The sequence below is a fragment of the Neodiprion pinetum genome, chromosome 3 (genome assembly GCF_021155775.2).
Source record: "Neodiprion pinetum isolate iyNeoPine1 chromosome 3, iyNeoPine1.2, whole genome shotgun sequence".
NCBI lineage: Eukaryota > Metazoa > Arthropoda > Insecta > Hymenoptera > Diprionidae > Neodiprion > Neodiprion pinetum.
Genome location: NC_060234.1, coordinates 5,001,012 through 5,026,648, shown reverse-complemented (window position 1 = coordinate 5,026,648; position 25,637 = coordinate 5,001,012). Strand labels below are relative to the sequence as shown.

The window sequence follows — 25,637 nt, the reverse complement described above, 5'->3', positions numbered from 1 at the left end:
ACCACGAAAAGATCATGTGATTTCGCTCCACTGGATGGTGAAAATGGCATCAGCTTCTTCCTGCTTGAACCCACCTTCAATGTTACTCTGAACAACTGTCTAAATGCTGTAGATCCGAGGATGTGATGCCATCCGGTTAACCAGTTTCCGCTTCTTGGTCTGATGAATTAATTTCATGTCCAGCGGGCAGAGCTTGATCCGTTTTCTCAGTCGATTCTCGATATCGGATAGAAGTGTGTAAGTCAGTCTTTCATTCCCCTTCTATCCTTTTAACAAGTTGAATTGGATCGAAGGATTCTTGCCAAGGATTTCATGGACCTGCGACTCTAGTCTGGTTCGTCTCCCGACTCATGCCTGGTATAAAGTCTTTCAATTAAAGGGTTAGACAGGCTTTCCGCGTAGCCTGAAGCATTACTAGCTCGCACATACTTTGGAATAATATAATAGATATCTTGGTGAACGTACAGGGGAGAGACAGAGCGAAGGCTTTCAAGGAGAAATTTAATTGGTACACCACGAGGAACTAAGTTGGAGTCGTCAAGTTATTTGCATAGCGACCGCGATGGTAATCCAGCATAGTCTCAAGAAGAGAATCCCTTATACTAGGCTCTTCATTTCATTCGTCCCTCTCCTATTCCGGGACTCTGGTACGGTTCTTCTTCCCACAGTTGAAATTCGAATACGAAAACTTTTCCTCGGGGTTGATAATGCGTCGACGAAACTGGTAATGGAGACAACGGCGAACTTTTCCCGATATTGACTTCTCCGTTTCAAATTACACCCCCATGACTTATTAAAACTGAAGGCTGCCGCTCACAGGTTGAAAAATATACCAGAGACAGCCGTCACTGACGAATTCAATTACGTCTCTGTCACCGCGCGTATCTAGCTACTGCTTTTTCCCGTCACTCATTGTCTGCCATCGGCACAGCGGAGCTATTCGTACCGAATGGATTTAATTAGAATCGAATGAGTGGGATGACATCGGGCGTTGGAAAAAGTTTACGCTCTTGCTGAATACTAGTGAAAATGAAGAGGGCGAAGAATAAAGATCGAGCTTCCACAATGAGCTTACGCGATATTTCCTCATCGGAAAGTTAAAGAGTCCGCTTATAAGCGTCAATCGAGACGAGGCGTATCCCTGAAACCTGAACGCCTCCCCTTTACAGCTCGGGAACAGCGGCACCCATTTGTTGATATAATCGAAGCCGTCGAGTGGATAGGAGCCCTTCCGGCATTGTGTCGCTTAACCCTGCAGGGCTGAGGTGGATGGAGGAAGGCATTGACTGTTCAGGATCACTCATTCGGTCGAAGTGTAATTAGCCGGTCTGGGTATGTAGACGGGTCGTGATATCCCGGGGGTTGAACATTCCGTGGCCCCTTTAATTCGATGGGTCAAGGGGCTGGATCTCCCGAATCGAGATAGTATCAGCGCCAATTTACCAAAGCACTGGCGCGTCGCTTTGAGCACGTAGTTTGAGGCACCGAAAATTGAAGCACACCAAGAGAATCGCGGCCTGCTGCCGCTGTTTGCTTGGGACGATACACTTGTTTGCGGCGTGATTACAACTTGGCCGCCATTTTCACTCCTAGGTCATTCTGCATTTCAGGTGACGATAGCGCCAGCGTCCAGGGTGTCGTCACAGAGGATGGCCTCTTCGACGGTACCGTCTCGGCTGGACTCGAGGAGTACTACATCGAGCCCTCCAGCCGGTACTCCAGCCCCGATGACGACTCCAGTCCGCCTTATCACACCATCGCCTATCGGGCTTCCGACGTCACATCCCCAGCTCAGCCCCTTCGCTGTGCCAGCCAGCACCTCCAGCATGGCACCCTACGCGACAGCATTGATCGGTTAGTGTCAACCAGCCCGGAACATAACTCGCTATACACGCTGTTTCAATCGCTCCGATTTCGAAGCTGAGCTTTCCGGGATGAACGAATTCGATTCCATCATTCGGTGAATGTTTCCTTTGCTGATGAGGATATTCGTGGTTGTGTACCGACTCCTAAATTTCTGGAGTCATGAGTCCATTATAGATATTTCGAAGATCAAACTCGGATGTAACAGTCACCGACTCTATCCGTTCGCGGGTTTTTTAATTGAGCTTTTTCAGAGCGTCGAGAAAAGCGAATGGTTCGTTGGAGGAGCCGCTGTACGAGCATCTGGTGGACAAGGAGGTTCAGAACCACGGTGGATTTTATTCCAACGAGGAAACATCGAGGCAGTCAACAACGTCGGAGAGAAGTTACGATCTTGAATATCTGGACAGGTATGTGAGGAATATACTTTCGTAAGCCAGCGATCATCTTTGCGATGCTTTTCGCGGATGCATGCAAAATGCACCGGCTGCACGCCTCGCGTACATTCGTCTTTCAATTATTGGAAACGTTCGAGTTTTCCGATAATGCAAGTCCAGACTGTATTCTGTACGTGCTTCTTTTCACCCGTCGTGCGTAGAGTCTACAGGGAACGATACGCCAGGCATCTGCACAAGAGAGCAACCGTCGATCCCAGAAAGACGACATGCATGCTCTACCTACAAGCTGATCACCAATTCTTCTTGAGGTACGGAACCGAAGAGGCTTGCATCGAGGTCATGACCAGACACGTCCAGAAAGTCAATTCTATTTACAAGCACACCGGTGAGTTGAAACCTTATGTTCAGTTGAATTGCAAATTAGTCAATTCGTCGTCAAGTCATTTCGGGATTTATATAATCGGACTGCGAAGTCAATACGTGTTAATGCATTTGAAATGGGAGTGCTTGTTTTCGACATTCGTTTTTTTTTTTTTTTTGTAATTCTCTCTCTGCGCTTTCGTACCGTGAAATTCAAGCACACCTCTTCAGGCAGCCGCGTCTCTATTTAAAGCACTTTGGGGTGAAAAGTTTCAGTAATAGAGAGGAGAAGAGGCAGGAAGAAGAAGAAGAAGAGGAAGAAGAGGTCGAGTTAGAATTGAATTTCAACTCTACGGGATCCGTCAGCGACTTCAATTTCAGAAAATCAACTTCTCCCATTACTGCGATTGCAAATCTATTTTCCAGTTCTGTCTCAATGCGCGACGTTTCGTTTAATGCAAGTTAAGGAAATTGATAAAATCAGCGTATAAAAATTAAAACACCTTCTTTTTTTTTCTTCACTGATTATTTCTCTCTGTACTAAAATGTCACGGTTCACAAACCTATGTTTTTGAAAATCAAAAAGATCCGCCCCTCCGTAATTTGTCCCTGATCGATTTCCAACTATTTATTAACTTACTTTTAAAAAGCGGGACAGCCTGTAAGAAAATGAGCAGATTCCGTGGTGATTGTAAGGAGTTGAGAGGAAGAGAGTTGGGTAAAGCGAAAATGATACTTTGAGGGAGTTTAAAATTTGCAAGTAATCATCTCGGTATTATCGGGTTTTAAATGACGGGGCTTCGCTGCTCTGCTTAACCTCCACCGGTATTTTTCACGACAAAACTTTCCAACTTATGGGGCGAAGCTTCGACGTACACGTATAAAGTAGGTATAGATCAAGCGGACCTGGGGCGCGAGATAAACTGTTTAGTCCAGAAAGAGGCTGGCGAACACGGCGAGGCGTCGGCCTCGCCTTCATGTTGATCACAAACATGTTTTCTCCCCTCTGCATGGCTACGAAAACTTTCCTAACTCTCGATTAATTGTTTGCGCGAAAAATTCCCCCCTGAGTCATTTCTAAAGATTATTCGTGACAGGGTTAATTAATCTACAAAGGTGGAACGGAACTGGGTACCAAATATGAAATATGTACTAATTAGAGTGGTCCTTTGAAAGGTCAGTTTCTGAATTTCGACCGGCGAGTCCCCCAAATTAAATAATTTAAAAATACTTCCCTAATTTTTTTCAGATTTTTATCTCAACTATAACCGGTGTTCCAAAGAGGGTGGATTTCATTCAACCCTTTCAGGGACACATCAAGTCTACTCAACGGATTTAGATGAAGTTTGTTACAAGGGGGTTCCTTGGATCGCTGAATATGAATCTCAACTCAAAATTTGTAAACTCAAAATGGCGGATTCAATACGGTGGAACAAAATCCAAAAAGTCATTTGATTTCGATAAAACTCTGCAGTCGGGGATTTGCGAGGTCGCTGATTACGAATCTGAACTCGAAATTACAAACTTCAAAATGATGGATCAAACATAGCAATATAAAGTAACTTTTGGGGTTTTGGTCGACCGTATCAAATCCTCCATTTTGAATTTAAAAATTTTGAATTCAAATCCGTAATCAGCGACCCAAAAAACTTCCCAACATCAGGTTTCATCGAAATCCATTCGGTAGATTTGATATGCCTCTGAAAGTGTTGAATTGGGAAATGCACCCTTTTTGGGGCACGAGTTAGAGTAGAGTTACAGAAATGTGAAAAAATTGGAGAATTTATCTTTGAATCATGTCGAGCCGATTGTTTGAGTGAGCTTTTCGAAATTCAAAACTGACCTTTTCAAGGACCACCCTAAATCGTACTTCAAAAACTGATAACACACAGGAAAAATTGAACACCGTAGCGAAACAATTGCGCTTCTTCTTTAACGAAAAGAAAGGGAGATGCAGCCGAGTCTGAAATTGTAATTGTCACATTGCGAGGAAAGCCGAACAATTACGGCTGACGGAATTGCGGAAGATTACTACTGCAGTATGCCTCCGATGACGGGATGGATATTGTACATTTCGGTGTGAATGGGTAGCAGCCGGTTGTCTCGATGTTATTGCGTCTAGCGAGCAGTGTTGGAGGGTGTCAGGCGGAAGAGGGTAGCAAATTTAAGAGGAAACGGGGTAGCTGTAATGAATGGAAAAGCAATTCGTCGTAGCGATGTCGCTTGGAAATTCTACTTTGGGAAGTATCGAATTCCCAAGGGTACACAGCTCGTCCATTGTTCGTCTTTTCGGTAGTCACATTTTGACGATAATTGTAGTTCCACCAAAATGCAGGCTCGATTTTCGTAGGAATTTATATCTAGCTCGTGTGTAGTAAAAGTATCTAGCCGGATTTTCGAGCTCAGACAATTTGGACGAGTGCAAAACGATGTGAAAGTGTAAAACGAAGTAGAATCGGGGTGAGGACAGAGGGTTGGCTGGCTGAATAGGTTGAGAGGGTCACGACGAGGGAGAATTGCAAATATCATTAGCCATTCCCGGTCCTCTACCGCCTCTTTAAGCTCCGTTCCACACGTCGTTCACCGATACCGCCTTATATTGTATCCTGTTCCCTCATTCATTTTGCGCGCAGAGCAGAGATTTTTACCCCAGATTTGGACGTTCGTTTTTCTTTTAATCGTCATCATCGCGTGATTTCAGACTTCAACCAGGACGGAAGACCGGACAACATAAGTTTCATGATAAAAAGGGTGAAGGTTCACAGCGGCGAGGCACTCAAGGATCCCAACTACCGATTCCCGGGAAATTACGGCGTCGAAAAGTTCCTCGAGCTCTTTTCCGGTGAGTAATTTTACTTCAACAACCGCTATCTGCCGTAGTTATACGTATATACATCACACCTTTTAACCAAACTTCAACCTCGTTCGCATCGCCAAGTTTTCCTCTAACTATACCAGAAGTTTCCCATACCTTCGACACCGCAACCGAAACGGATTAACTCACTTTGGTATATCGATGAAACCCGGCCATTTACGATCGGCTTATTGTTAGCGATGCTCGAACAGAAGTCACTTCAAGGAATGCGGTTCGATGTCATACGGAAATCATTTCTACAGAGAAAATACTCCGCAGAATATGTACTACAGACTAGTTTCTACGGTAATATTTTTTTACAGGATATATTCATGAAGAAAAGAATTCGAGATTCACGTCATAAGTAAGCCTACGTGAATTATTCTACAGGAGAATATTGTTTTACAGAATATTCTTCTACAGATTGTGTTTCAAATCATAAATTTAATCGTCAGTTTCGTACATTATGTTTTAATTTGATTTTATTCAATTAAAATTATTTGCAAGAAAAAGTTTGTAGAGAAATTACTAGTCACCAAAATGTTCGAATTTAATTTCTCTGAAGACAATACCGTGAAGTCATGCAAACTTTTTCTAAATCACGCGTGAAATACAATTTTTTAGTTACTTCAAGTCTTTTGAGATCATTCGGGATCTCTAAGTATCTTAAAGTGTTTCGAAGCCACTTGAATTAGCTTTCGTAAACGGTTGAGATCATTTGAATTAATTCGAAAGATTCCAAAATTTCGCGAGATCATTTTCAAGCTTGTCTCTGATCTTTAAAAAATTCTTTTCAAGTCTCAACACAATATATGACGATAAATCACGCAAATGTTCATGGACTAGTCAAAGACCTTCTTTTCAGGTGTTTTCAAGTCTCACGAACCGTTTCTAATCAACAAAGTTCTTCTGCAGCACATGATCATGGGGTCCGTCGAAATTAAATGACATCGTGGGGTAAAAATTCGCGAAGCTGTATCGAATACGATCGTTTTATTTTTACGTATCGTGGAGAACGCGACTGGTCTCTGAGGCCTGGGCGAGGGATATATAAAAATATATTACCGAGTAAAAAGAGAGAGAGAGCAAGAGATAGAGAAAGAGAAAGATTGGGAGAGTGAGTTTTCCAGGGAGGTTAGCCAGGCCAACGGACAGGGACAGCGAAGGAAGTCCCTGTCTGGGGTTTGTATTGCAAACGTGCCGGGAATACCACGAGGGGTTTGAAACGGTCGCGGAGGATGAAACCGGCCGAGTCTGCAGGCATTTCTCATTTATTGACGGCCGACCCGGAGAATCAGAACCAACCCTCAGCTCTAAACGCAGCCAAAAATTTGCCAGAGCAATACAAGGGAAAAAGGAGAGCTTTCTTTGCGACAAAAGCAGCTGCGCGTCTGCCAAATTTACGAATTTTCAGCTAACAATGAATCACTCAAGCATACGGCATACGTGTTTGAATTCACGGTGTCTGGATGTTTTTTTAGGATTCTTGATGATATATTCGAATTACGGATCAATTCTTTCTTTACTCGCTGGAAGAGAGAGTCGTTCGAAACATCATCGATCGCCAATTCACTTCTGGAATCTGTGAATTCGACGGCAGTTTTTTGCTTCAAAGGGAAAAAATTGAAAACTAATTATTGGAAAATTGAAGAGGAGTCTTTAAAGCGCTAGATCGGAAACGTCTCGTTAGTTAATTACCCATCAGTATGTTTAGTAGAGAGGAAAATGTTACAGAATTTATTACACGTGCCTGTGGGGTACATTAAACGAGAAAAACTTATACTGGCTACAGGACAGATCATTTATCCCAGCAACACATGATTTCTTCGGGAAATTTTCCCTCCCCCTTGACTCTTCGTCGACCTTCAATTCCTTTCGGCGATCCTCCGTAGGGAAAATCATAAGGACTTCAAACGCGCGGCAAAGTCCCTCGCTTTACGTAATACTATACCTTTGAACTTGGGATTATGTTACTTTCCCAGGGGTAATAATTCAAAGTAAAAGGGAAAAACGAAAAGAACTACAGATACGTTAAGAAAGGTAGAAAGGAGAAAGAAGAATAATAAAAACAGAATAACGAAATCTTTCTTCGCGCACATTTTTTTATCACACTTCTGTGAGTCCATTTGGTATGTTTTTCCTTTTCAGAAGAGTGATAATAATAATAATGCCAGTTTCGAGAAGAATGACAAGGAATAGTAAAACACCGTGTGCTAAAAAATTGATGCTCGTTCCAACGTCGCTAAACATCGTGATCATTCGTTGAAAATTCTGCGAAACGATTTTCATTCGCGTAAGGACAGTTCAAGTGCCTTGAAGTCGCACAAAGTCACGTGAAGTCAGTCACCTGAGGTTGCTTAAGACAAAGCTCGATCAATTTGAAGTTACTCCACCGCACTTAAAGTCAGTTGAAGTTAACTCGAATCAATGAACTCGTGATCACTTGAAGTAACTGTAACTTCACGTGAATTAACTCAAAGTCACTTGAGGTAAATTCGAGTCTCTTGAGAAAACTTGAATCAATGTGAAATCACTGACTCAATTTGTCACTGATTTGAGGTAACTTGAACGAAGAAACTAACTAGAGGTAACCCCAGTTCAACCAAAAATGACTCAAAAAGTGACTTTGAAGCCAGCTACACTGTATAGAACCAACTCTAAGCTCCTATGATACTTTCAAATCAGTTCAACATAAGTTATTCATTCAATGATCAAAGTAATCAACGAACGAAGTAGCTTGAGGTGACCCGGATCAACCAAGAATGATGCACAAAGTGACTTTGGAGTCAGCTACACTGTATAGAACCAACTCCAATTTCCTATGACACTCACTTCCAAATCGGTTCAACATAACAAGATGGTGCTAGCGGGATTCTGGCACGATTTTACGAGGCTTGGAAAAATTGATAGATGCCGATCTCTCGATCACGGCGTAAGAGTCGTTTAAAATCTGAACTAACGAATACAGCGGGGATTGGATAAACGACTCGCCGACTCCATGGTTACCGGAGGCCACGAGATATGGAGCGGCGGTTATTCGGTTGACGGGCGGAAATGACGAAGTCTCGGCAGACCGGGTGCCCCACGTCGTTCCCCGAGAGCGTACTCCCGGCTCTCTTATTCCCTTATTCCCTTTGTCCTTTACATCCCCGCCACCCGGCTTCCACGAGTTCTGCACCCTCGGATAGTCACAGTTCGAGCAAATGATCGTCTCTCGCAGCCGGCGACCGCGCGTCTGCATCCTCGTTCCGCGTTTCGACGCTGGTGTACGACCACCACCACCACCACCACCACCACCACCAACGTCGTAGCCGAGACGCCAACCCCCATCCCCAACCTCCTTCCTTCCTCTCGTCATTTCCGTTTCCCCGGGTAAAATTACATTATACACGAGGTACGGGTAAAGAGGGATAATTTAATGCTCTACGAGATGAAATTTAGAATTAGATTTGACTGTCTATGCTGCGGGGGTGTTTCTTTAATATCGTAATCCTCGAAATCCTTGTTTTTCCTTACTTGTTCCGTTCACTCGACTCGTTGTATCTACACGGATTTGATTATTACTTTGCTCCAACTTTACCGGTCGTTATCTCGTTTGATCTTCCAATAGCAATTACGTTAACCCGCGCAAATTTAGTCGATCATGTAGCGACGTGTGACTTCCACTGATAAAATTACCAACTCGAAGCATCTGCCCGGCTGAACAGAATTGAAATCGAGGTATACGAACAAATTCACAGCTGCGTGACGAGATGAAAATTCAGAGACACAAGCAGACAAGTTCGATGACGCGCAAACCACGAAGAGTGATGAAATATTTGAAGTCTCCTTAACCAAACCACACGTGCGGTACCGTCGTTTATCTATAGTGGGGAAAGCCGGGAAGCTGAATAGTTTTTCTTATCGTCAGACACGACGTGGTGATAGAAGTGGCGCGTTTTCTTGTTTGCAGCAAGTACCCTGCACCTCCGGATTTCACCCTCTACCTTCATCGGCTCGATTCGATTTGATCCGATCCGATCCGATCCGATCTCGTCGAACATATAAAAGGCGACATCTTCCCCTCGGTTATAACGCGTCGTAATGTCCCTGGCCCGATTCAATTTATACCCTCTGGAAGCATACGTACACCTGTACGTACAGGCATACGTGTACATATTTCCATCGTACAAAAACACCCTCCCTGAATTTCACGGGTACAGACTTTTATTATTCGTCAACGGTTTACGGCTTCTACCGGCAACCACTTACATCGGCCAAACAGAACCTGCTTCTCGATGATCGTAACATAAACAAGAATCCGGGTTTACTCATTCGGGGCATAACGCGTAGATGGAGTTCTGCAATTTCTTCGGCTTCTCTTCGCTCATCTGTTCGACCACCGATGGCTGGTCCCATGTGCTAGAAAAAATTGGTGTGCCGATTCGTCCCGAGCCGCGTTATTTCGGAGGTTTTTACGGAGGACGTCGAAAGAGGAAAACGGCGATGGGAAGGGAAATCTCTTCCTCGTTAGTATAGTTCTCACGCGTCGTTTCTCGACGTTTCTTCTGTTCCAGAGGAGGATTACGACGCGTTTTGCTTAGCCTACATGTTCACCTACAGGGACTTTGAGATGGGTACACTGGGTCTGGCTTGGACAGGGGATTTGAAGAACGCCGGTGGAGTCTGCGAGAAGAACGGAGTAAGTACGAAGAAGCTAATCGTTTTACGCGTAGTTGTGTGTGTTTTTTTTTTTTTTGGTTTCTTTCTTTGTTTTACATTGTGGCGGCGGACTCCAAAGGAGGAGACGAAACGGTCGACGAGGAGAAAAAAGGAGGGAGACAACGGAGAGAAAACTTTATCGAGTATTTAATTATATAAGCCACCATAAAGAAATTTGTACACGAGGAAAACTTGCCAACATCTTTCAGATCGTAAAAGACGACCTGCAAATAATTCCAACTTTTTAATGATTTATTTTGATCGTTAAGAATGTCCGTCTTCGACATATCTTGCTACCACTCTAGTAGCTATGAATATTTATAGATTTTCGCACTTTTTTAGAAATCGAGTCAAAACGCGCGATGCGGAATTTATATTCATTGACCGAATGACGTGGAATAATTCGCGGATATTCGATTGATGGTTTAGGTTGTTGCGTTCTTTTTTTCAAATCAAAAACAACTTACCGTTAGTTGATCCAATTCCGACGGTTGATGACTCTTTTTTTTTCCAAAGCAATTCTCTCAAAATTTCCTGTAAAGACGAAAATCGTTGGATATAAAATCAGAATTGTAGTTGTTATTGATAAACTTATGCTTAATATTGAAGAAAAAATATTTTTGCGCTACTGGGGATGCGTTTTAGGTAAATCATACAGAATTTAATACAAACAATACGGTCTCACTGTTAGATAACTAAACACAAATCCTACAACGTTTTCAAAGGTGAATCGACAGCTGAAGTTTCTTCATTCGAATTAACGTGAAATTTTTATTTTTTCTTCTTACTATATGTATAAAGCAGAGATTCTTTTCGTCAAATTTAATTCAATCGACGTTACTTTCACTGTTCAAACCCTGATTCAACTGATTTTTTGTATGGCATATCGTAAATTAAGGTCTCACAGGACGTATATTCCCAACCAAAAGTGAGTCTCGGTGGGAATATTGAACACTTCGCGATGAGATAAGAATCTGAAAAAAAAATCAATCACAACCAAGTTGATGAAATAATGCGTTTTCAGTAAGAATAATGTCAAAAAGTTTGTTAGTAAATTTTTTAGACAAAAATCTGTGCAACAAATCTCTAGTGAAATTTTTTTTTATTTCGTTTAAAATGAATTCACTGATTCTTCTGAATACCTATGAATTTTTGTTGAATTTTCGGCGATTTTGAAAAATTGTCAAGAATTTTTTCAATTTTGAAAAACGGATGACAAGTTGTTAAACTTGGATTGGTTTTCGTAAAATGATTGTACATTACACTGAACGAGTTCTAAAGACATGGAACGAATAGTTTCACAAGTAGAACGTTAAAAAATTTACAAAAACGAGTTTTTTCAAAATCGCCAGAAATTCTAAAAAAATTCATATTTATTCAGAAAAATAAATGAATTCATTTTATATAAAATAAAACAAATTTCACTAGAGATTTGTTACACGAATTTTTGTTCAAACAATTTATTAACAACTTTTTTACATTATTATTATTATTATTATTATTATTCAAGACGAACCATCTCATCGACTTGGTTGTGATTGATGTTTATCAGATTTGATCTCATCGCGAAGTATTCAATATTCTCACCGAGACTAACTTTTTGTTGAGAATGTACGTCCCATAAGACCTTGATTTTCATGTCTGATAAGATATCAAAAATCGTGCACGAAATAAGTGTGCCGTTTGTGTTTGGAATTCATTATTCTCAGCCACTGTCCTCCTCTCCTTACATTCACCCGCGCTTTTATAGATTTCTCTCGGTAGTTCAAATCTCGATTCAATATCGCCACGTCATACAGAATAAAAACCGTTTGCATCGTGGCAGCGGGATACAGAACGAAAAGCGTAGCACGAATTGACGTTTTTGTGCACCGATCGGCAAGTCCGCAGAGCAGAGGTTTGAATATCGTCGAACGTGTAAAGATATTATACATACCATATCGAAACGACGATAGAGACGCATAGCCGAGTATATCAAGCTGTGCATTTGTGGTGGTGGAAAAGCCGGTGGACAGGTAAATAAATACACGCAGATCACACGTCGGTGTTACTGTATACATATACATATATACGTATATAGAGAGAGAAAAGTGAAAGAGGGAAAGAGAGAAGGGAAAAAGCAGACTGCAAGAAAATACCGGAGAGATTTAGTTACGCGATAGCAAATAAAACTCCTGCCCGCCTTCTTATTTATGTCCTTTTCGACTTTATTCTACTTCTTCTTATTTGCTCTGACGGAAAGTGAGACGGGAGTTTTGGACCTGCTTTGGAGACTAACCGACGACTGACACAGCGGCGTATTTGTAGGTGAACAAGTGAACACATGAACGGTGAATTCCTAACGACTGCACGGTCCGTCGTCTGCTAAGGTCTAACGCGCACGCGCTGCGATCCAAGAGAGCAACTGTTTACCATGGCTACCAACCGTCACAAGTGTAAACTCATAAGCGTGACCTCAGTTGTGGGTTGAACTGTCAAAATTTTTGAGGTTACATTTATGACGGTTGGTCACCCTGGCAAACAGCTGTTCTCGGATTACGGCGCGTGGGCAATAAATTGACTAGCGTTCAACTCACGACGGTAAAAATATTTGAGGTTATTGACAGTTGGTCCCCCTGACGACAGCGGTTCCCGGATTATAGCGCGTGCGCATAAAGTTTTAGCAGACGACATGCCGTGCAGTCGTTAGAAATTCACTCTGCGTTATAAAAGTTCCAAAGTTAGAAATCGGAGGTTAGCGAAGAGTAAAATAAATGACACCCGTAATTATTAACGTCTTTTTACGTTGAGCGAAAATTTTAGACGCGTTCTGCGTGGGACGCGAGCCGCGTTCTCATTTATTCAAACCTCGTTTGGCTAATTTGACGTGAAATGTATATCATGAATGAAAGGTGCACACCATCCGCCGTATCGTATCGCTTATCGTGCAATAATAAGCGACGAGGCGTTTACCTTCTACTCGCTAAGGTTCAACGGGCTAAATCCTCCCGTCAGGTTTAAAACCCACGCGATTCAAGGCAAGGCGACATTTTCCTCGTTTCACGCCCCGGTTACTTGTTTTCAGGGTGTAAAAAGCAGCAACGCGGGAAACAGAGAGAAGGCGAGAGTACAAAATACGAAAATTTTTAATCTGAGAATCTGGAGTTCACGTCGATATTTGAATGAAAGTCAGAGTTAAAGTTATTCACGAATGACTCGACATTGATAAAGTCGTTTTTGTTTAATCGGACTTACGACCTCACAGCGACACTGAGAAAAATAAAAAAATACAATCTCTCAAATTTGGCTGTATAACCCGTTTTTTAATTCTAACAATAAGAATTCATTGAATTCTATTTGACTTGAAGTGAATTAATTTGACAAAGTGTAGTAAATAATCTGATTAAATGGAAATGAATTTGACCAATTTTATAAAATAATTATAGATAACGATGTCAAAGAACTTGCATCGTTCTGTAATATCGACGAAACTCCGATAGATTAAAAAAAATTATTAACTTCCGTAGGTATAGAATTAAATTAATTATTTCGTATAACGAAAATATCACAGCGGTCAAAGATTTTTTTCCCTCATAGCGTGCTTGATTTTAAGATAGAGGAGAAGTCGTGGCTATAAAACGAGCGGAATTATATCCAGTAAGAATCGCAAATTTGAGAAGCAGCGAGGTTGTCAGGAAACTCTAAGGATTGTCCATCTATCATTATTTAATATTTGAAGTTGATGATTGAATTCTGAAGCATTTCTGATCACTGAAATTTCGCATGATATTTTTGTGTTGCAGCATTATCGGGGAAGCATGAAATCTCTGAATACCGGTATCGTGACGTTGTTAAACTACGGAAAACACGTGCCACCGGCGGTTTCTCACGTCACGTTGGCCCACGAAATTGGTCACAACTTCGGATCGCCGGTGAGTGAGAAAAAAAAAAGAAAAAAATTTAAAAAACAATAAAAAAAACAACGGCGTCACGCGTCACGATGGGGTAATATTTGCGACTCGTCTCGCGTTTTCTAATCCGAAAAATCCACTTCAAGATAAAATGTTTTACGGCGTTTCACCCCGCCTCTGAAAACTTCCATTCGCCAATGCCCTCGATTCAAATGGTGATCGACCTCAATAATCCGTGTAAAGATAACCGATACAAAAATAACTTGTAATCGATAACCCGAAAAAACATAATCCAAGACAAAAATAAGCCATGAAAAAATGAACCAATGACAAAAATAACCTAAAACAAGAATAACCTAAGACAAAAATAACCCAAGACAAAAATAACCTGAAACAAAAATAATCCAAGACAAAAATAACCTTGATAAAAATAACTTAAAACAAAAATAACCCATACAAATATGACCTGTCATGAATAATCGAAACAAAACTAACCTAGAACAAAAATAATCCAAGTCAAAAATAACCTATGACGAAAGTCAACCTGTGACAAAAATAACCGGAACACAAATAACCTGAAAGAAATAACTCATACACAACATGACCTGTTATAAATAACACAAATAAAAATAAGTCAAACAAAAATAATCCAAGACAAAAATAACCCATGAAAAAAGATTGATAAATCAGATTGAATCGCATTCAATTAAATTGAATTAAATTGAATGTCAAGTATCATAATTTTGTTGCGAATTATTTTTTTGCGAGTTATTTTTGCCACGATAAATTTTCCTTTGGGTTATTATTTCTGTTGCCTCTTGTCCCAGTACCGATTCAATCTCGGGCAAGGAGGAAAAGTGAGATTTTAATCCGTCGTGACATATGTTGCAGCACGATCCGGAACAGTGCACACCAGGAGGGGAGGACGGAAACTTCATAATGTTCGCGCGCGCCACCAGCGGAGATAAGAAAAATAACAACCGTTTCAGCCCCTGCAGCATAAGCGCGATCAATCCGGTCCTAAACACCAAGGCGCGTTCCCCGAAGGGATGCTTCACGGGTAAGGAGGAATTTCAGCCGCATTATAATAATGACGCGTCGCGGAGGGAGAAAGGTGAAAAAAAAAAAAGAAAAAAGAAAAAGAAAAAATGCCCGACAAAAAAATCAGAGGAAAAAAGCTCGCGCTAAATATTCGGTCCTCTTATCTCCGCGACTGCACGAAGATGGGGGGAAAAATATTTCGTCGTTTCGTCCCGCCGTAATTGGCCAGTAATTGTACGGAATATTGTATAATCGATACCGTCGAATCAGCTTTATCGGTTTTGTCTGGTGCACTGCGCAAGAAGCTTCGCACGCAGTCGGCGGAGGTTTCAGAGGATGAATTGTCTGAATATTAGGTTGGGAAGAGAGAAAATTATTAGGTTAAATTTAGTAGTAAGTAACGTTGATGTAACGAAGCAAGCTTAGGAAACAATCGTTGCTTCGCACCTCTTCAGGATTTTCTGATTTTTGGTAAACCGTAACAACCAAAACATAGTCATACATATTTCGAAAAGTCAACTTATTGAAAGTTATTTTAAAATTGCACAACAATGAACTTTTATCTTACGTATCGTTACTAAATATCGCATCGTTAATAAATTCCATTCGGTCAGAAAATGTCGGTTGAAAAATCTTTAGCAATGTTACAATTTATCCTAATGATTTTGTATAGCGAACGCGATTAAATTAACATGTCCTTTGTTACATGCGAAAATTTGAATAACACAAGCTAAGATATATTTACCAACAATTTGAGAAATGGTTTTGATAATTGGAATGTTGAAAATGATTAAACTCGAGGATTTTTTATGATATTCTCACACATTCACGAAATCTCTTACTGGAGAGATGAAACTTGTAACGTACAAACGTAATTACTGACGAACTATGAATCTGTCGTATCGTAATTACAAAAAAATTTCAAGCAGTCTCTGGAGATCTCTGTAGCGAATAAAATAATCTTAAAAAAGTCAGAATCGGGTTGAAAAAATAAAGAAAACTTTTCATAATTTCTAAGGTTCTTACTAGAAAATATCATTTAAAAATGTTTGTATCTTGTACTCTCGTGTTATTCGAATTAGTTAATATTCACTTCTATTACGCAATACAGATGATATTATTTTATTCCCTTTCGCTACCATTGTTGCGAAAAACATATTGGTGAAGATTTTTCTAACGTTTTTGTTTTTTTTTTTTTTTTTTTTTAGTCTCTTGTAACTTTTGATTCACACGGTCAGACGACCACTCATCCTTGGAAGGCTGAAAATCGCGTTCTTTATGTCGCGGGAAAAAAAGGATGTCAATTATTCCCGCTCGTCACCCGCGATAAGTTGACAATTTCCAAGCTGAGAATTTAAATCCTTACAACTCATATCCATCCATCCGTCCATCCATCCACCCTTCAATCCATCCGTCGGCCTCCTTTCTCCAAAGCGCGATGTTCGTTCAGTTGGAAATTCAATTAACCCCTCGTATCGAGGGGCGGAAGATTCGAAAGAGGGAAGGGAAAACACTTGTTACTTTGAAATTCAATTAACGCAGTTTCACACGCAGGCTTGACGAGGGCGGCTATAAATTTGTAAAAAAAAAAACAAAAAACCACAAAAAAAAAAATAAGAGATAGAAAGAAAAAAATTTCCCACCCCCCGGCTATTCCGATTACGCCCTTTTCGAAACTCACGCCAATCCCAAATCAGCGCATACCTTTTTATCATTTCTCTCGCCTTTCCCCATGTCTGTTATACTCAACCCTTTTTCCAATATCCAATCCTCTCCCTCTTTGCGAATACTGCAGCGAATTCCAGAGATTAAAAACAGCGTTCACCCGATAATCGAAAGGCTTAGCGTCTGATATTTATATATATATAAATTATGTTATATGTGTGTGTATAATCTACATCGATTTTACACCAAATCAACGTCAAAGTGAACGTCTTCTTTCATTTTTCGACCGCAGAAAATTGATTCTCACAGAATTTCTTCTTCTTGTCATTTCTGTAAAAAAAAAAAAAAAAACCACATACCCAAATCCCGCGTTCTAAATTAGCTGGAGAAATTAGTCAGAACTAAAAATGTAGCTCATGAAACATTGAATGTGTGTGTGTGTGTGTTTTTTTTTTTTTTCTATAGGACTAGAACCGTTTTGAAAAAAAAGAAGATTCTTCGTAACTTCTGCGCCTTAAAGTCTTTTACTTTTTGTAATGTGAAATTAACCCAAAGCGTAATTCTTCGATTCTAGAAGTTAGAATGAAGAAGAAAGACTATTTCTAAATTATTCAAAATCTTTGAAATACGGGAAAGTGGAAAATAAACGTTAATATATTCGAACGTCCGGATCGTTCGAACAATCACCTAGAAAAAAATTAATAAATATCATTCGGACCATGGAAATTATGTGGAAAAGTCGACGAATTACGAAATTTCAATTCTTACACGGTGACAATCGACTTTAGACGTGAGCGTAATTGAATTCTCACCGCCATACGGGAGAGATTTCGAAAAAGATAAGAACACGGCTTACACGCAGGTACGAGATATAACTTTATCCCCTACAATGTACATTGTGCGGTGGCCGCCTTTCGGGAAATGGCGGAAACCCCGAGGAGAATTAAGGCGCGAAGAGGCGAGATCAAATCACGGATGCGGGGAAGAAATTCAAATTCTAAGAACCTTTAGCAGATGAGAGTGAAAGCTTGTCCGTGCAAGGGCTAATCCAATCTATTCGACGCCCGGCGTCTTTCCGCTATCACCGAGAAATCTCACGTGTGGTTATTGGAAAATGTCCCCAATGACGTCAGAGCTTGATTTTCGGCGCCATTTTATCACCACGTAACCTAAGTTTTTTTTTTTTCTCATTTTAATGGAAGCAAATCGCAATTCTTGGGCTTTCAAATTACTCGTGTCACGTTTATTAAGGAAACACAATCAATGATTTATATCTGTTTTACTGACCACATGCGAAAAACACGGCTTTGACCCTCGTTGCATTGATTTAATTTTTTTTCCCCACCAGATGACGCGTTGCAAAGTGACAATCCCGATACATGCGGGGAAAATTTTCGACCCGTACGGATGGCCGAAAATCGATACATTTTATTTGAACGAGATGTTTCATCAGATTGTTACACTCGTAAGCTGTACGAAAATCTGTTGAATAATTGTACAAAAATAGAAAATAGTAAAATTATAAGCAAGAGTTTTGATATCAGTTTCGTTTCGAATAACCGGTTAAAAAAAATATATACATTTCAGCAGGGTCAGTAATATTTTCGGGTTGATTTGACAGTTTTTTTTTCTCTGAAACACTTTTCTTTCATCATGTTGGAATTGCTAGTGATTTAATTTTTCAACGCGGCATTGAATTTACTGTATTAAAGAAAAAAACATCCTGTTTTATGACTGTGGAAAATAGTATTCTGAGTAAGATGAGTGAAATCGAACGAATTCATTAGATTTTTAATAATTTTAACTCGATTTCAATCAGGGTCTGAACTTTTGTTTATAACATCAGAACGTTCTATTTTTGTATTGCCAACGAAACGTTCGTAGTTCAAGAATATAATAGTTTGATAAATACTCATTGTCAGTATAAACGACTATTTTGTAATCAAATTGATAAAAAGTGTCGATTCTTGGCCAATCCAACCCCCTCAATTTCCTTCTGCATCAAGTCTACCCAAAACTGCATTCGGATTTTTTTCTTTTACCTACTATTTTCACTGCGAAGTATACATTTAATTATGAACTCACCACCGGTGGACGAAAAATTCCTCAGCATCCAAGATATGCAATTCAGAGATTCGGCTTTCTTTCTGGCTTCTTCTGCACCTTCGATAACCGCAATCTGCAACAATTTTACACTAAATTATTTTTCCTGTAAGTAATTTTCTTATTGAAATGTGGGAAGATCGATTCAAAGCGAAAATCATTAGTCAAATCGGACGAATTTGACTGGAGAGATAATTAAACTTTGCGCAGCAAAAAGCGTACAAGAAGTTCGAAACAAATATGCCGAGTCAAATTGCATCAACATTTTCTCTTATCTAATGAATTCATCGAACCTGACAAGTTTTATAAAAGTTGAGGGATTAAACGTACTGTGTAACAGTTATAAAAATATTTTTCAGTTCAAAACATCTTTTCGGGTTCAAGCTCGTAGCCCAAATGTTAAAAAAAGAATTCTAGTTTCAAATGTATACGATTAAAAAACAAAAAATTTTTATTCTTCGACCAAAGAGTTGTTGGAAAAATTTTTATACAAGAATTTTGGAATTGAAATTTGAAAATCTAGCCACGAGCTGGAATCGATAAACAAGTTTTAAAGATTGTGTCAAAATTTCAAGTCGACCGTATAAACATTGACCGAGGAATCTGCGCCCTCAAATTTAATTTGCTCAAATTGAAATTTAAGAAAAAATTCGACATGTCCCACAGATAACGATATCGTAAAAGCAAAGATTTAGCAGAGCGCGAAAGAGAACTCGCAGTTTCGATCCGCGGTGATAACACGAAGCTTGAAGCTACTATTGACGGAAGAGCAAAAAAAGGCGGGTATTTCGTTTCCTTTTTAGAGATGAAAAGCAAAGGCGACGATTATTCAACTCTCTACAGGCAGAGCAGCGAAGCTTCTTTGAAGATCGGAAAAGCTTTCTAGACAAAGCTCGAGTTTATCGAGTGACTGCAGTCTAGTGCAGATCAAACGTTCGTTGAGCTGAGGATGAGAAATAGTCAATTTCGAAATTTCAACGATGGATTCGTCGCTCATTTTTTGTTCAAACTTTATTCGAAGGTTCGAAATTCCCCCAACAAAGTTAGGACGACGCGGCATATTGCGTTATCGTTAAAAATTCCAGGGGGGGGGGGGGGGGGGGGGAAAGACTCGGGAAGTTTTCATTGCCCTAAATAAGTTGCTCGGTTAAAAACCGGATCCGAAGGAGGAGCGACATAACTCGACTAATCAGTGAAAGAAAACTTTTTTCATAAAGTCAGTTTGGTCCCGTGGCTCTGGAGGCAGGCTAATAAGTTTGATGGAAATTGGATAACTATGATCCATTCGTTGTCGTAACCGAATTAAAAACAACTTTGGCTTCGGCTTCTATAATTTTCCTTTCAAGTTCTACCCCCCCCCCCCCCCCCCCCCCCCTTTTCTATCTTCCCGTTGAGTTATTAGCCGAGATGGAGGGAGTCCCTCAGCCCGGAATTTTCCTCGTCCCGATTCCGTTTTATCTTTAATTTCGTTCTTGTTTTTTTTTTTTGCTTGTTCCACGCATACTTGTTTTCTTTTACAGAGCCCCAAGCTTCCCTCTGCGGAAACGGCGTCGTCGAGGAAGGCGAGGAGTGCGACTGCGGCTGGGAAGAAGATTGCAGAGATTCCTGCTGCTTCCCTCAGCGTCGTTATCCACCCGCCGAAGAAACTCCCTGCCGACTTACTCCCGGCTCGATTTGCAGTCCCAGTCAGGTTAGGGATTGTTCCCCGCATATTCTTCACTGTCTCGTTTCGGTTAACGTTATACAACACGGAATGTTCAACCCCAACTCTGCAAATGATTTTTCTCTCGCCATTTTTTTATTTCCTTCGTCATTTTTTATACCACTTTACTAACTCTATATACACTGAGAGAAATTTGTCAGTTCCGGTTACCGCTCAGTCCTTAACTATTTTAATTTTTTATCGCAAACGATTGAAATTAAAGATGAAAAACTGAATTGCACTTTTGAAATTTACGAAACGGCTCTCAAAAATCGATCTTAGATCAAAGACGATTGTTTGAGGCGAAATCCGGAACTGGAAACTTTTTTCAAAATATTTATTAGACCGAATTCTTAGAAACTAAAATTTCCAAATTTGCTTCGTTTGTTATTTTTCTTAGCAATTATCAATTTTTTTAAATCTATCATCAATCACGTAATCATACGCTTCGTGCGTAAAAATGTGCGAATTCGAAGAATTTTTGAAAATATCAAAAATGTTATTCTGTTTGGATCTTTGAAAAATTTATGCAAAAAAGTAACGGTTTGAGAGAAAAATCTGAAACATCATTCGTCGAGTTGGCGTAAAATACTTCACGTGTAAAATTTACACGTGTAATATATTACCTCAAGAATATTTTCCATCTCGACAACGCTCACAGCGTATTATACACCTATCGAGTTTCTCGATTCAATTTTCTGTTATACGTAAAGCTCAATGTCTTTACAACCCTTAGAATTCGCTCAACGTCTGCACTACGCGCTTCAGATACTCCAGCGGATGCAGTATTAATGCCTTCTGTAAAACTGCCGAACGATACATTTATCCCGTTTCATCCCTGCCGGTAAATTTCAAACTCGAGTAAAACGATACGCGTTTTCTATTTCACGTATTCTCTATTTGTGATTGCCCCGTTTTTTTTTTCATTATATTTTCCAACTCGTCTGGAGCAGCGTCAGCCTTTTACACTTTATATCCTACACGTTTGCTGTAAATTCAACGTTTCGCAAAACGCCCCGAGGAGTGTTTCATTTATTTACTTTTATTTTCTTCATCATTATTTAAATTTCGTCGATAAATTTTTATCGCTTTCAACCGTTACTATTAAAACATACAAATTGCTTCTAGAGAACAAAATAAACTTTATCGAGTAGAATTTCGGTAAATTAATCTGTATTTAGCAAGGGAAAAATAAAATTTTGAATCGCTAATTCGGACGAAGAGAGTTGACCGATCGTTTATGCAACTGTTAGTAAAAATTGTTTCACTATTTTTCTTCTTCATTTTTTTTTTTTTTTTAACGACAAAAGTAATTATGAATTTATAGATTTTTTTATTCTGGTATCGTCAACCACCTTGTAGAAACTCGATGAAAAACCCATCGTAACAAGTAAGGTGAAATTAATTTCTTTTGCACAGGGCCCATGCTGCACAACCGAATGCAAACTGCAGTTCAATGTCAAGTGCAGGGATGACAACGGGTGCAGAGATGCAAGTTTCTGCGACGGTCGTGTACCGCATTGTCCACCGTCTATCAACAAGCTGAACAAGACGGTCTGCAACGACGAGCTGGTCTGCTTTATGGGGGTGAGTTTAATCTTTAAACAATTTTTTATCTTTATTTTTCTTCTATTTCTACTCTTCACAGGTTAAAATCGACGAACCGAATGCGTTTTCGGTATAAACCTGAGCCTGAAATCGTACGGTAATTATTTGAGTGAAAAGGAAAACAAAAAAAAAAAAAAGAAGATGGAATGAAAAGATAAAATTGAAACAAATAAAAAAAATTGAAGAAAAAATAAAGAAGTGAGAAAAAAAGAGAGACGTAGAAGAAAAGCTCCTACTGACCGCGTCAAACCGTTTTCTCCGTCTCGCGGACCTCGACTCGCGGTTCACTTCCATAAAAGCTTTGTCAGAGAGTTCTTACAAAGTGCAGGAATTAGGTCGAAGCTTATTGTCACCGAACAGAGTGACAGCTCGTTCAATAACCACAAATTTCTTCTCCTCCTTTTTCTTATTCTTCTTACAACTTATAACTTCAGAATCACAGCTTCGTGCTTTAAGCTTTGCTAAAAGTATAATGGAGGAACGGTAGAACTTGTCGATCTTAATTAATCCTCCCAGCGATCTGGGTTGCCGATAATTTTCTCAATCCAGCTGTGGCTAATTCGCTTCATCACCACGGAAATAAATATAACTTATCAAAGTCGTTCATTAGTGTCCTATCTTTACCGACCGAGAAAACTCACCCTTTTTTTTCCCATATTAAATTCCCAAAAAAAAAGTCAGCCACGCGTTGTCTTTTTTTTTTGACGATCTTCGGGATATGACTTACTTTTCTGAATTCCGTTAGAAAAGAGCGACACAATTTGAACTCTTTCCGTTCATTTGTTTATTTAATGTATGAGAAGAAAAGAGATGAGTGCTCGGTCGGTAGAGGTGGGAGTACTACGTGACCTTGATTATTATTTTTTTGAAGAAATTTAAAATACTTTACACCAGGTTAGCTTTAATTGTAAGTCATGTATAAATTCCTGATCGATGGAATCTCGTGAAACGAAAACTGTACCTTCACCTTCTTCGTTAATTTTTATTTTTTCCGCTTCGATACAACGTGCTATAGAAAATTCCTGAGACGCTAAAAGGTTGGCAAGTTTTAAGCCGCTGTCACATTTTCCCTCTGCAAATTAACGCCATGTTCGTCTGAATTTTTTTTTTTTTTTGTTACACTATTCTTCGGACAGTCCGTAAAATTGGGCACGAGATACGCGCGAAGAATACGTGAGAATGGATCGTTGAAAACCGAGGCTAAACAAGACCGTTTTAAAATACGTTTCAGGAGTGCACGGGGAGTATCTGCCTCGCCTATGGACTGGAATCTTGTCAGTGCATTCCAGGGCCAACCGATCCACCCACGAAGGCCTGTGAACTCTGCTGCAGAGAGCCTGGCGAGAATAAACCTTGCCTGTTAGTCATCCTCGACCAATTATCCGCCATGATTCAAAACTGAGTCGAAATTTATGAAAAAGCGAGCCGATGGTTTTTGCGAAAAAGCAACGAAAACGTCGAGAGCACGTCTTCATGGATTCCCGATGATCTTTCATGCGAAAAAAAACCCCGGTAGACAATGAAAAAAAAATTGGTGCAAACATCGTTGGCCTTTGAGTTTTCGTAGTTTTTTAAAAACCATCCAAGGCTCTTCTCACCTTTTACCATTTTTCAATTCACCACCTAGTTTTACTTCCGCAGTTCGTCCTTCGACTGGAACAAACGGCCCTACGATATTCCGGACATGTTTTCCAAGCCTGGAACACCCTGCAATGACTACAACGGATACTGCGATGTGTTTCAGAAATGCAGAGAGGTAATTTTACGACGCGGAGCGTATCTCGAGGCGGCTACTTCGACTCGCGAAGAAGTTCTTAACCTCCCTTTATCCTTTTTGTGTTGTTAAAGGTCGATCCGAGCGGCCCTCTGGCTACTCTCAGGAAGCTCCTTCTCTCCGATGAAAGTCTCGCATCGTTTAAACGATGGGTAGCCGATCATTGGTACGCAGTGGCGCTCATAGTTCTTGCTGCAATCGCTCTTCTGGTTCGTATTCAACTTTCATAACAGTTCTGATACCTGCGGACAAGTTCTTCGAATTCACTTTCAGTCGTGAGACATTTCGAGAACATCCAAATCTTCCAAGAAGTTTTCGCTTCGAGTAATTTCAATCCTTTCCAAGTCTCACTGCAAGTGAATTCGACCGGATCTCATACCGCAAAAAAAAAAAATGATCAATCCAAATGATATCTAGATTCTAAAAGACTTTCATCGATACTTTAACGATCCTTTTGCGAATATTTTTTGTCACCCTTTTGCCCGATTTAGAGAAGAACGGAGAAGAGTTCACCGAAGAATTGCGAAAAGTGCAGTAAGTGATTGCGATTAGACTTTGAGTCGAACCTGATAATTTTCCCTGTATTGCAGTTGTGTCTTAAAGATTCTAGGCTAGCGGTAAACACTTTGATCATCGTCTTTGCCACCGTCTTGACCTTAACCCGATCAAATACGTCCATAACGTATGTAACAAGATTACTGATTATTTCCGATGGCGTAAACAGTGAGCTAAGTAGTAACCCGATCAACAATTAGCTCCTCGAATCGCAAAATATCAGCACTTGCGGCAAAAACCTCCAAATCACTTCGTAGAAGCTCGTTAAGCTCCATCATTCGTAATGTGAACTTGATTAAACATCTATCCTGATTGCCAATTTACCTATACTATGATCAGTATTTCGTCGGTAGAAAACAATACCTATTTTTTGTCACCTAGTTTACTGGAAAATTGTTCTGGGTAAACTTTGCATCTAGTTGAGAGATGAATAATATTCTCTTCGCTATTAAACCTAGTCCTACACAGAAAAGTTTGTGAAACCCAATGTGATAGAGAAGAAAGATGAGCGAAGAAGAGAAGAAAGTTGGTTCGGTTGACACGAAAAGTTCCAAGTTCACTTCGCTAATCCTCGTCGGAAAATTGGCTCGAACAATCCTGATCGATTCAAGATTACGTCTCAGTGGCTTCGTTAGCTTATTTTTCAGCTTATACCGTCGGCAGAGAAAGAAAGTAGAAAAATAAAGCTCGTTTAATGCTAGAATTTTCCACTCCACACCCATACCGTCCATCGGAGCCGCGTAATCAAGTTAACCATGCTTTTATCTCATTAGGTTTGATGTTTGTATTAATTTTTTGTTCCGCTTCTTTGCCGTGAATTCTCTCAACGATATTGAATGTCTCGACAGGTGGCGAGCACGAAACTGTTGGGGAAGCGGCCCGATCTCAAGTTGAAATCGGTAACGATAATCCACAGCTCAACGACGGAGACGGTACGTCTACCACCGGAAGGAGAGGGGGGAGTCACGGTTCATCCACCAGCGGTCAGGGCGAAACTTCCGTTGAGCCGGAAGGTCAGAGAGAAGAGACGGCGCCGGAAGCATAACAAGAATGTGACTTCGGTCTCCAAGGAGAAAGCACCAAAGGTAAAAGCTCCCACTTCGTGCAAACCGAGGATGAACAA

At 40.2% G+C, this 25,637-nt stretch overlaps 2 protein-coding genes across 4 annotated transcripts in view; one reads left to right on the top strand and one right to left on the bottom strand.

Annotated features, from left to right (window-relative positions):
* Positions 1-10,710, bottom strand: part of Trc8 (TRC8 ring finger protein) — an 81,939-nt gene extending 71,229 nt beyond the window's left edge. The window contains exon 1 of the mRNA XM_046617195.1: positions 10,644-10,710. The gene's annotated coding sequence lies outside the window, so the exon portion shown is untranslated. The remainder of the gene's footprint in view (positions 1-10,643) is intronic.
* The window catches only part of LOC124214662 (disintegrin and metalloproteinase domain-containing protein 10), a 90,603-nt gene that overhangs the window by 59,444 nt on the left and 5,522 nt on the right, over positions 1-25,637 (top strand). Inside the window, exons 4-17 of one of the 3 annotated variants that reach the window (XM_046617174.2) lie at positions 1,611-1,854; positions 2,118-2,273; positions 2,462-2,646; positions 5,323-5,463; positions 10,032-10,156; positions 13,959-14,087; positions 14,958-15,126; positions 20,396-20,565; positions 21,997-22,164; positions 23,417-23,544; positions 23,827-23,941; positions 24,034-24,168; positions 24,451-24,493; positions 25,363-25,599. In XM_046617174.2, the coding sequence (XP_046473130.1) occupies positions 1,611-1,854; positions 2,118-2,273; positions 2,462-2,646; positions 5,323-5,463; positions 10,032-10,156; positions 13,959-14,087; positions 14,958-15,126; positions 20,396-20,565; positions 21,997-22,164; positions 23,417-23,544; positions 23,827-23,941; positions 24,034-24,168; positions 24,451-24,493; positions 25,363-25,559 (2,105 nt within the window). In that variant the 3' untranslated portion in view covers positions 25,560-25,599. The remainder of the gene's footprint in view (positions 1-1,610; positions 1,855-2,117; positions 2,274-2,461; positions 2,647-5,322; positions 5,464-10,031; positions 10,157-13,958; positions 14,088-14,957; positions 15,127-20,395; positions 20,566-21,996; positions 22,165-23,416; positions 23,545-23,826; positions 23,942-24,033; positions 24,169-24,450; positions 24,494-25,362; positions 25,600-25,637) is intronic. The other 2 variants (XM_046617172.2, XM_046617173.2) reach the window with 2 other exon arrangements.